The following is a 12,724-nucleotide window of genomic DNA, read 5'->3' as shown; positions in this document are numbered from 1 at the left end:
AAGTACTGTCAGGCAATTTGATTCCATGTTCCTGTTTTACTTCTCTGAAAAAGCATGAAACCACCTTGGCGAGTGCAACAAGAACTTGCAGTTAGCTTTTACCTGCTGAGGTTGTTGCTTCTGGCCCAAGCTCTTATCTCAAGGGATGTAACTGGAAGCGTACCTTAAGTACCACCTTGTTCGTTTGGGGTTCCGTTGCAGGACACGACCTAAAAACGAAATGAGCTATTCTTAAAAATCATTGTGTAAATTGGAATTAGTATTCAAAGTAAATCCACTTTCCGTCTCTGAGAAGCAGAAAGTGGGAGCAAGCTCATGTCCTGAGCAACCTGCTGTAGTTGGCCCTGCCCAGAGGAGGGCGGGTTGAATTAGATGATCTTCAGAGGTCGCCTTCAGAGTCAACCATTCTGTGATTCTGTAATGTCCAGTGTCTGTAGGTGGGTATGTGGGTATGTGCCTACGTGCCTAGGCAGATCAGGCCAGGGAAACAGTTGTTTGCCTGCTATAAACACACTTACTTCCATAGAAAGCTGTGAAGCAGGACCTTTTTTGACCTGGAATTTGATGTTTCACATTTCTGGTGATAAAGATGCCTACCTGAGTTATTTTAACTATACACAGCAGGAAAGTTAGTGGTAATGGCAGTGAAACACTATCTTTAGGAATCAGTTATTTTTGTATGATGAATATTCCTCTTCCCCCCTCACTCTCAATGTTAAAACCTAGTCTACAATGATCCCTCTTTTACACAGTTGTTTAGAATTTTTACTTCTTTAGGATTATGTGATTGGGAAAGATTAGTAGGATTCAGTTCAGGAATTCAATATTTTGCTCTTTTTAAAGTATTGCCTGTTTCTAAAATAGTCTGAAAATCTCTGTAAGTAGTTTTTATTATTTCTTATAAAGTAGGTTTATATGCCAGTGGCTTAGTGAAATTACTTGCATGTTCAGAGCTTGTATTTGTTTAGTTCTTAACAAATTATATTCTGGGGACGTTTTACAGTTTTAGAAGATTTATTGTGCTGCATTTTATGGCAGTTTCTTCTGCCTGCTCTGGAGCACGTGCCATGGTGGTTTTAAGTGTGCTATGGATGTTTGACAAGTTAGAAACTTAGCAATCCCCATCAGTGCTTAGCCACACTGTCTCAGGCTTTGTTTTTGTTGGCTGGTATCCAGTACCATGCTATAAAATACATTTACTTGACAGTAGAAAGTGGAGAACCACATTAACTACAAAGTTTTAAAAGGCTGGCTAAACACATGCAATAAATATTAATAAAAGAAAAGGCCACCCACCTTTGACCTTCAATGCTTGTTATTAGCTTTGTATGTTTTAGAATTACAGTAACATTTTGAGTAATAGCATTACATAACAGTATGTAAAAATCTCTTATTCAAATCAAGCAACTTATTAACAACATTGTATTGATTATTTTGGTGTCTTGTGGCAGGGATTATACTGCATTGCCAGAAATTTGCTGTTCTTTTCAGATAACTCTGAAGTATAAGTTTGTTGCCCTTTTGTTGTCTCTTAATAAGTAAGATGTATTTGTACCTGTAAGTACAGGGGAAAGTATAATGTTGTATGTGTTTATATGTAATGGGCAGGATGTTTTATAGAGCAGCCTTGTAAAGACCAATCAGTTGATTCATGTAAACTCATCTCACTCATTTTTTTTCATTTATACAAGAACACCAAGCAGAAAAACAGTTCTAAAAAAAGTCATCCTTCATCTTGTACTAAAATGAAAGTGTAATTCATGATGGCTGAGTGGGCTTCAGATTTTTTTCCAGTACTTTTAATGTTAAATGCCTTGTAACATTCAAAAAAAAAAAAAAAAAAAAGGTATGTAAACCAAACCAGAGATAGGAAGGAATGTGAAGTGGGAAGAGTGATAGAGTGATTCACTATTCAATAGAGCTTATACATAATCATTCTCTTCTGATTACGTGGTTGTCACCTCCCAAGTTAAAGGGCTTTGTTTCATTTGCACCCCGTAAGTATATTTTTGCTTTGTTTATTTCTCTGGGTAAGGCGTTAGTGGTTTCCATGTTGTGAATTTCATGTACTGTGTTATGTAAAATAAATGAGTAAATAAACTACAGATACTTTCATGATAGGTGGATGTAAGTGGATGAATATTAAATTAGTTCATTTTGAAAAGTCTATACTTTTTTGTTTTTTAAAGGTAAAGGGAAAAAAGTCTAGAAAAATCAACATTCAGTGAAATGTTAACACGATGCATACTGCTAGTTCTGGATACGTTTATTATGCAGCGAACGAAAACACTGTCAAAACATTGTTATATATCTAACAAACAGTTGTTATGGGGTTTTGTTTTTTTCTTTCAGTTAGATGTACATATAATTTTTGTTAGTATTGAGTTGTGTTGTCCTTCATGGCAGATTGTGACCACTTCTTTGGCTCTCTCATAAATCATGGCAGTCTTGCAGCCTTTCTGGGTTGACCTGCTGATTCAGATTTAGTGCAGTGATCAGTCACACGGAAAGCCACTCTGTATGTATAAAAGAACAGTACTATTAATGTCTGAAAATGACTTGTACAGACTAGAAGGGTGACAGAGCTGTGAGACATAAGGTTCAAATACCAAGTTTTCCTTGATCTTTAGGGGAAAAAAGATCCAAGAGTGAATATCAGACATTTGTCTGTTCTGCAGTCAGCAGGTGAAAGGTCAGCGCTATGTGAAAGAAAAATAGATAACATAAGGAACAGGGTGGAAGAATTAAGGATTAAAAAGAAAAACACGAGTCATGAAGGCTTGGACTGCTATATCTGAAGCACTTCGTTGTTCTCTTTCAAATCCTGTTTAGTGTTCCATTTCCATTATGCCCACAAAGACCCCGGAGCAGTTAGCCTGTGGAAACCACTGTTTTTTCTCACTACCGCCCATTTGTACTTCCTTCTCTGCCTACATCCATGTGTTGTCACTCCTTTTACATTGTGTTCTGCTCTGGAGAAGAAGTTTTACTCATTCATGTAGTCACATTCATTCATGTATTCAAGCTTGTTTGTACTACAGTGTAGGATCTGCTTTTTGACAAGATGAATATTAATTCTAAAATCTAAATGAATGACCTACTACTAACTGTCAATATGTTGCTTTATTTCAGAGTGTTGTGCGTTGCCTTTGGCATCCCAAGCTGAATCAGATCATGGTTGGTACAGGAAATGGATTGGCAAAAGTGTACTATGATCCTGTTAAAAGCCAAAGGTATGTAATTAGTGCTTTATAATTAAGAAGATTTCTCAAACTTAGCCTGATGCTGTAATTATACTAAGAGATGAGAAAAAATGAGTTAATAGCATTTGTTTTGCAGTTTTAGCTACTTAGTTACAAAAAAAAAAAAAGAAAAAAAAAAACACAAAAGTTTGTACTTGAAAAGCAGTGCATTTTCCTCCAGGCTCTTTGTGGTGCTGTATGCTGGCAGTTCTACCTGAATTTACAAACAGTTCCATTCTTGAATTGTATTTAATTTTCTGTAAGAATAACCAGCCTTTCATTTGACCTCTTGAAGGCTGCTGAAATGGTGTTATTGAAAGGCTACTTATTGAATTTAGTAATATTTTTGTCATATTTAATTTTTTATGAAGTACAAATGTTGTTTGGAAACGTTAGCTTAAACTTCCAGGTCCGTAAAATAATGTTAGAAGACTCAGTTTGAGACCTTGCCATCTTTCCCACCCTCTCCTGTCACGTGTGGATTTTGCCTGTGTATCTAACGGAAGGGTAGCAGTGATTCATCAGAAGGTGACTTGTCAGCCTAGAATGAAAAGAAGAGGATTTAACTAGTCTATAAATACTTACACAATTAACTTGCTTTTACCCTCTGGATTGGCTGGGGTACTTCCTTCTTTATCAGCTGAGGAAAAATGTGTACTTCATGTATATACTGAGCGGTATGAATATGTTCTTCCATTATATGCCCTTGATTTTGTTTCACTTGCATCCAAAAACATACTGTATTATAGTTCATAGTTCTGGATACTTACTGTGGCCTGGAGGTAGGAATGTGAAAATAAATTCTGGTTTATAAGATTGTTAGAAATAAGTACTATTATTATTCTATTCTTTGTCAATTTAGAGAATAGGAGGGAAGTTAGTCAACATTGTTTGTTGACTCTCTCCAGAGTGCAGCCTGAGTCTCCTATACAAAGACCACAAGAGCCCTAGCTCAGTTTTGTACCCAGTTTCTTTCCTAGTACTTACTAATTAGGAAAAATACAGCAGTTTAAATTAGTCTTGCTGCAACTAGGCTTCTGCAGAATTTCCCAGTACAGTGTTACAAACTCGTCTGACTAGATAGCTACCAACAACCCAGGCTGCTTAGGAAGGGTACTAGGAGCAAATCATTGCCAATATTTGGAGAGGAGCACTTCCTGTGTGCATGCGACAAGTACTGTGGACAAATGAAGTGTGATATGAATCTTCCACCCATACTTCCACCAGTCATATAAACTGATCTGTAATAAAAGCACTAATCTTTTTGCCCTCCTTCACATGTGCATGGACGTACTAAGATATACACAGTCATGAATATTTAACGTGCTGTATAATTTAGTTGAGAATATGTCTTCAATAAAAAATGGTTTGTATTTGATATAAACTGACCAACTGAACTGCTGTGTGTTTTCTCCTAGGGGAGCAAAATTATGCGTGGTCAAAACAAAAAGAAAAGAGAGACAAGCAGAGACTCTTACTCAGGATTACATTATAACACGTAAGGAATTTAAACATCTCTTTATATGAGCATTCTTAGCTCTTTCTTAGTTATCATATTACTTGCAGATGATTTACTTTTATGTTTTCCCCTCGAAATAGTTTCAATCATTCCTTAAGTATTGAGTGCCACATACAAACTTTATTAATAGCCCTGCAAAACTGAAAAGGGATGTATTTGGTATGCCCTGTAAAATTGTTAATGGTGGTTGTCTAGATTCTAGATTCTGGTGCAAGTTTCATGCACTGGAAAGGACAACTGCTTTAAAAAGTTGGGATGACCTCTTGCAAGCATTTTGTATTTTAAAACAACAATAAGAAAAAACAACCAACAACCAAAAAACAAAACAAAACAAACCCAACACCCTATGCTCCAAGATTCTTTTCTTCCTTTATTGAATCTTCAATTTTACTTAACTAAATTGGTGAATTGGTGAGTAGAGATGAGTTGAAGAAGCCACCTTTCAAGATTTAGAACTTGTCTAGAGATGCATGGGTTTTCAAATAGCTAAAATATCTTTCCAGCTTATGGATTGTACTTCTGTAAAACCTCATGTTCATATTAAGACTCATTGATGCATAAGAAATAGTTACTGTTGTTACTGTAGAAAGTTTAATGACCTGCATTTTCCCAAGGGCAAATTTTATAAGGGAGTGAGGGGGTTGAGAGATTTTGGCCCTCCCAAGAAGTACTGCCCTATGTAGTGTTTCCTCATGTGAAGTGAGAGCAGTCACGTGGTTGTGCTGTCCTTCTTTTCTTCCTCTTCCAGCTCAATGGCGTTAGGATCAAGCTCTGTTTTCCAGTAGACCTGGTCTTAGAAATAGATAAAACATTTATTATTTAACAGACAAGTAGCTTGGCAGCATAATAAACAACGTTTAGAATGAGAAAGTCTGGGCAATGGTTAGAATGAGAAAGTCTGGGCAGTGTAGCAAGGTCTCTATCAGAGCACTTCAACTCTAGGTTCCTGTCTCAAGCACCTTCCAGCCACAGCTGTCTCCTGCTTACCTCACTGTGGCAAATGTGCAGCTCAACTTGTTGGGCTGCAGTGAGTGAAGTTGTAGCTTGTGTAGATAAGAGGCATTTATCTCCTCTGGGTGCCCTTCTCACTCCATCCTTACTACAACCTTGTTTGTATTAGTACACAGTCTGTTGTCTAAATACTTTGTGTGTGCTGTGTTAATGTTTATATTTTAAAGAGCTCTTGTGATTTTCTTTTTTTTAAATTCTGCTTAAAATTCAATGCAATTTCTGTATCCTTATGTATCCAGTGATATTTTTAAATACCATTCAAAGATACACAGATTTAGATTCAGGTTTCAAGTAATGCAAAGTTTCAGAACTTTATCACTGAGTTTTAGCTGCTTAACTATATCTTCCCAGATCATTTTGAAACCAAATAAAGATACTTCATATACAGGAAAGCAGTAAAAATGTTTTTGAGCTGGTAGTGAAGAGGACCTAAGGATTTGCTTTACAAATTGTTGCATGTTTTGGAAATTTTTTAGAGGTTATATTTCTGTCTTTGAAGCTTGCTGATAGAACTAGAAAGAACTGAAGATCTCAGAAATCCTTTCCAAAGTGACCAACCCTTTTTTCATCCTCCTTTACTTGATTTTGTTTTTTGAACTTGTAGCTGCTCTTTAATCTTAGGATTGCCTATAATAACTGCTTAAAATGCAATAATATTTTCTGAGAGATTAGGTATTACTTTTAAAACACAGGAATATGCAGCTTGGGTTTCCCTTGGACAACCTTGACTCTGCATATGGTAAAAGCTTGGATCTGTGCATTAGTCACCTGAGATGCTCTATGCAAACCAATCAGCTTCATTGCTTTGAAATGCCTGGGGCTATTTGTTGTCGTACTTTATGAAATCTGCAAAAATAAGATGTAAACACGTATTCCCAAAGATCTACTGCTGTGTCATATGGCTGTGACTTTACATGGTCTAACAAACTGAGTAGGCTTCTGTAAGTAAGCTGGAAAATCAAAGTGAGAGGTCTCTGGATGCGAACTTCATTTTTTCCTTATTAAATGTAGATCCAGTTCCTCTACACTTAAGATTTTGTTTGTTTTGGTTCTGTCTTTGTTGGGTCTTTTGACCCCAACACAATTTCCTGCAATTTGGGAAACAGCAGCAATCATATGGCAGTGTTTTGCCTCACCACAAGAACACTGTCCCTTAACATGGTGTTTCTTTGGTGCTGACAAAAGTATCTCTTGTCTGAGCTGACTGAAACAGCACATAGGTAAATCATTATGCCTGAAGGTATTGCAGCAATTTTATGATGAAAAAGAGGTTTTAAATCCTGATAGTTTTGTCAAACTGTCTCAATTATGGGTATTCTTCCAAATTTGATTAGTGTCATAATTTAAGAAAAAAAATGAATATGACTTTATATGGAGAAATACCATATCTTGGATCTTTGAGGAGATTCCTCTTCTCTTTGTCTCAGATCCAAAAATGCATGTAGAGTTTTCTACACTGCTGGAGTATTAGAGTGCTGTAGAAAAATGGAATATTCAGAAAAGAGCAACCAGTTGGTCACAATGCTAATGTTGAGGACTCAGTGTCAGAGGTATAGATTATATGTGCATATACTATACAAACAGTATTTCAGATGAAAGACTGCTACCTGAAACAACTGTGGAAATTTGGCTATTTTCATGTTTGAAAAATTCATCAGGAAGAAGCTCTCTAAAATACACCTCAGGAAACCATTGCTTGGATACAGTAAAAGTGGAAGGCTGCTTCTGCCACCTTTCCTTTTGTATGAACAAATGACACTAACCTTAACCCTTTCCTTTGTGTGAACAAATCCTTGCAGTCTCCACCCTTGCAATTAAAACAGTGAAAAGATAATGGAATTTCTGACATTTCTTTATCTCCAAACTGTGACTCTTTAGCCCATGCACTTCCCATGTTCCGTGAACCACGACAGAGAAGCACCAGAAAACAGCTGGAAAAGGATAGGCTGGACCCCATGAAGTCTCACAAACCTGAACCTCCAGTAGCAGGACCAGGTAATGTAGTCATAATCACTTCATACTGTTGTATGCCAAAGAGACTGTCATGCTCGGGTTCTGTGTTTGTTTGGATTTGCATTCAAACATTTTTGGGTGGGGGACTCTACTATATGTGTGAGCAGTGTCCAGAACTGTTAGACACTGGTCTTTGGAGCGCTTGCCAAAAATAATCACAATTCCTTTATGTAATCAGTAAAATGCGTATGTGAATGCAGCTTTAAATTAGGCTCTTCCTGTAATACTATATAGCTTCTGTGTATCAGATCACTGTTATAGAAAAAATACAACATTTTTCTGTTTATTTCTTAAATATTTTTCTTTAAAATAGTCATTTAATTTTTTTTGCTACAGGTCGTGGTGGCCGTGTTGGAACACACGGAGGTACCTTGTCATCATACATCGTCAAGAATATTGCTCTGGATAAGACAGATGATAGCAACCCTCGAGAGGCTATTTTACGTCATGCAAAGGAAGCAGAGGAGAATCCATACTGGGTTGCTCCAGCATATGCTAAGTAAGGAAGCAATTAAAAATACAAGTAATATTTCTGGAGACCAGTGGGAGTTTGTAAAAATAGAAGACACACATTTTTAACAGTATACTTTGCCTTTTCTGGCTTGTTGCCATTAATACGTAAACCAAGAATATGTCACACTCCTATATGAAGATAAGAGTTTCCAGGAGGTTAAATTTTTAAAATATGACATTACCATTTTTAAAATTTGACTGTCAGTGCTAGAAAGCTCTAAAGCTTTCTAAATTTGCTTTTCATCTACAAATCGGTATTAGAAATTGTAATATACCTTTTAATAAGGTACTGTCCCACGGACAGACTTCGGGGTGATGTTTTCCAATATACCCTCTAGCTCTGACTGGGCCTTAGGTTAAACCTTCAAAAATATTTGCTTAGTGTTATGACAACATATTTTAGATGATCTCTTAGGTGCCATAAATAATTTGGATTTTTCCTAAATTGGGACCTGAGTACTGCTTGAATTAACTTGGTCTTAAAGGTATTAAATATTAAAAATTGCACTGATAACTGCACTCAGTTTAAATTGTATGTATGAGTGTGGTATTTGTCCATATCTGTTAAAATGAAAACTGCGCAATATGCTGCTTTAGTGGTTTCTACCAAATATCTTCCTTTTCTAAGAGTAAGTACAATTCAAAACACTAAATAATTTCATGGTAGTACTAAAATACATACTAAATAAATGCATTTCATACTAAGGAACAGAAACTGCCACTTTAAAAATTAGTATTTTTTTTTATATTTTGCTATTGTCATTGATGGTTTTTGTTGTACAAAGTAATCTAGTAGGAGTAGTATTTTCAAAATGCATAAGGAAGGGTTATGAAGAGATTAAATGGTCTGTGCAGAGCAGGCAGAGCTAGTAACAGTCTTTTTTTTTTTAAATTTGCAGCCCATTGTGTTATATTCTAGGCTGTACTTTCATTGGTACTTTATTTACTGTACTTTTGTTATTAGTTTTTAGCTCCTTAAAAAAAAAAAATCACATCTCTCCAGAAACTCAGAGTATATTAATAATCGTAACTCTTTCTTGTGGTGACACTTATTTTCCAACTTGACCCACAATAGCTTTTCCAAAGCAGCTTGAGAACATTATTGACCCACCCTGGCTTTGACTAGGTAATTAATAAGTATGACATTGTTGTGAAGTACATCAAATCAATGTGTTATACAATATCACTCTTGATATGAAGTCAAAGAAAGAAAGGTTTGACAAAGCCTGTTTCTGTAACAGTTGTATTAATGAGTAGGATAAATTTATAACTGTTTGAGGGTTTATGTTTCCTAGAGATGAAATTTACTGTGAATGTGCAGGTACCTGTTTTTGTTTAGGATGTACAAGTATTCATTCTCAAAAGTAAATACAGTCACACATTCCGTCAGGTAGACAGATACCTCAGTATATTTTTGGCTCAGTAACTTCATTGACTGTATAGCAAGTTTCACCCCCACACCTGCAATGTAGTAGACATGAAAGTTTTAAAATTTAGCTACATTACAGAAGGCTTACTGTGTCAGGTGGACAGATCTCATTATGGTTTCTTGTTAAAAGATGTAGCTTCAGGGAAAGAAGAGAGCTGACTGAGAAATGGGGAGGAAGCAAATCCAGACTGCTATTAACTTACGCACCAGAAGGTGATACGTATGTGGGGGAGTTGGGCTGCAGCCAGCGACATGCTGCCTTGACAGTTTTGTCAGCTGATAAATCTCATGCCAAGGAAACTGCCGCTATCCTTGCTTTAGAAACTTGACTTTAAGATGCACCCTATGCAAAGAGCTTTTTAAAGCTTCATTGTTATTAGTATTATTATTTATTACTTTTTATTAATATTTATATACAGGCTAAGACACTGAAATGAAAAAACTTTATAACTGTTAAGTTCTTATCTTTCAGAAATGGAGGTCTGCATCAAAAGTTACAGACCAATGACAGTCATAGGTTTCATTAACTGCTTGCCTGCACATGCGCGTAATGTATAGAGATGTGTTAATTTTATAGTTGATACCTGACTTTGCAGGGTGTGCACGTTTACCTTGTGTAAAAAGTATTTTACAGACCTCCTTACAAATGCATATCTAATAAATGTGCTAAGTACAAGTAATTGATGTAAACTATCACAGAATGTTGTGTTGGAAGTGTGTCCCCAGTGACACTGTAAAAATCAGGGGTTCATGATAATAAGCAGTATACAAATGTAAGAAAACTGTCTCCCTTAGATATATATAACGTATCTATTATAGCATAATCATAAAATCATAGAACAGCTTGGGTTGGAAGAGGACCTTAAAGATTGCAACCCCCCTGCAATGGACAGGGACACCTTCCACTAGACCAGGTTGCCCAGGGCCTCGTCCAACCTGGTGTTGACCAGGGATGGGGCACCCACAACTTCTCTAGGCAACCTGTTTCAGTGCCTTATCACCCTCTGAGTGAAGAATTTTTTTCCTAACATCTAATCTAAATCTCCCCTCTTTTAGTTTAAAGCCATTCACCCTTATCCTAAGATAAACTAAAGAGTTAGGAAAGGTAATATTCTGATATATACTTAAAATTACGTGCTGCCTTGAGACCTGGGAAATATACAACCAGTATGTTTCATTTTTTTCAGTGCTGTTTATTCTTTTTACCACTTTATTTTTCTGCTATCAATTTTTCCACGTATGTGGTAACTTTTCAATTAAATATGACATAAAAGTATCCACATTTCTTTTGTTTGACAAGGCTTTTGTTTGTGTACTATCTCCATGGATGGTTTTTCACATACAGTTTTCCATTTTCCTTCTTAAGAAAATGTCTTAGAAAAAGTTTGTTACTTTATTTTCTTCTGTGGTGGGTATAAAGTAATTTTAGTCCAAAAAGACTAAAAAACATTCATTTTCTTATCAATAAAGTTTTTATAACTTTGGTTGTGGTGACAGGGTTAGAGTTGATCTGGTCCCGAATCGTAGTGAAAAAGTCATTCTAAATCAGATAACTGATTTCATGGTTTTCAACTGTGTTTTCACTACAGCAATTCATATAAGAAATACCTGTAGCATGACTTTTACTGTTAGTTTATACAATGTATTTAAAAAAAAAATCCTTTTCATTGGAGTTTAAGGTGTGTAATCTATTCTTGAAGCCAAGTAGTTATTTGCATTATTTATCACTTGAAATTTTTTTCAAGCTTGTTATTGTTAACATGACCTTTCTGTTTCTCCTGTAATTTGAACCAGAAAAGGAGGGGGAAGTACATAAGTCGCAAAAGGATGGGTGAAAAAAACAGATGTTGCTGAAAAGGATATTGGGAAATGATAAGAAGTACATGCTGAATCAGGAGATGACATATCACAGAAGGCCAAAGTGAATAAATTGTCAAAAAGATGTGATCAACAGCAGAGAAGTCTGGATGACGATTTAAAAAAAAAAAAAAAAAAAAAAAAGGATGAGGACGACCTTGAGATTTTTCAGGAAAAAGCTTGTTAGAGACCTTGGCAAGAGTTGTTCCAGTGGAGTGAAAGGAAAGGAAGGACAGATTGAAGATTTCAAGTAAAGAACTACAGGAAAGGAACTTGAGGCATCAGTTGTAAATGTTTGAAAATTACATTCTTTGTGAGCTGTTTGTTTTAACACAGCTGTACAGAGATACTATAATGACTTCAGATTTCCCTCTGAAGGATCAGCAGGAATTACTAAGCGTTGTAGCTGAGGGTCTAATCAGGCCCAGATGTATCTTTCTTCTGTGCCACAGAGAAGGTGAGGGTGAAACTTCCCTCCTCATCAAAATGGACCACAGTTCTTAGAAAATCTGTTACAGTACAGTGACGATGCCCGTATTTTGCTGTCTTTGTCATTGCTGCTTGTCATATGCAAAAAAGAATAACTTGAAGCAGCAACCTGTAGCCTTGCTGTGTTCACTGTTCTTTTCATCAATGGCAGTACCAGCGTGTGAAGTGTTAGTTATATTGTGGCTCACGAATCTTTAGTTGAAGAAGGAGGACTGGACATATCATTTTAGAACAGTGATTTTGCTGACACATGGTGGTAAATTTTGATTGTTAATTGTGAGAAAGAAGTCCCTGAGATTCAGGGAAGAGTCAGGTTAGCTGGTTCGGTAAGGAATACAGTGCGGCCTGATGCTGAAAAACCTCTTCTTTTCTGTGTGAAAGTAGCCTTTCTGACATTATTCTGGTTTCCAAGCGTGCTTGGAAGTTATCTTTTTTAATTTGCTTCAGTGCAAAATAAACACAAATTTCAAATGTTGCTGTGACATGAGTCACATGCTGTGATATGCCATTGTCATCTCCAGCTGGTTTAACTAAAGCAGTATTTTTTAGCTGCTAGTCTGTGAATCACAGCTGTTAATGGGCTACTTTTACAGGATCTTTAAAAGGTAACTAATTAAAACAGCTGATAATCAGAGGGATTATAGTGACTGT

At 36.2% G+C, this 12,724-nt stretch overlaps 1 protein-coding gene across 1 annotated transcript in view; it reads left to right on the top strand.

Moving 5' to 3' along the window:
* Positions 1-12,724, top strand: part of WDR70 (WD repeat domain 70) — a 138,404-nt gene that overhangs the window by 121,696 nt on the left and 3,984 nt on the right. Inside the window, exons 14-17 of the mRNA XM_083818489.1 lie at positions 3,133-3,233; positions 4,661-4,740; positions 7,651-7,767; positions 8,122-8,284. Of these exons, the coding sequence (XP_083674615.1) occupies positions 3,133-3,233; positions 4,661-4,740; positions 7,651-7,767; positions 8,122-8,284 (461 nt within the window). The remainder of the gene's footprint in view (positions 1-3,132; positions 3,234-4,660; positions 4,741-7,650; positions 7,768-8,121; positions 8,285-12,724) is intronic.

This window comes from Anser anser (genome assembly GCF_964211835.1).
Source record: "Anser anser genome assembly, chromosome: Z".
Taxonomy (NCBI): domain Eukaryota; kingdom Metazoa; phylum Chordata; class Aves; order Anseriformes; family Anatidae; genus Anser; species Anser anser.
Note: the sequence above shows the minus strand (reverse complement) of the source record. Positions and strands in the feature narration are given on the sequence as shown.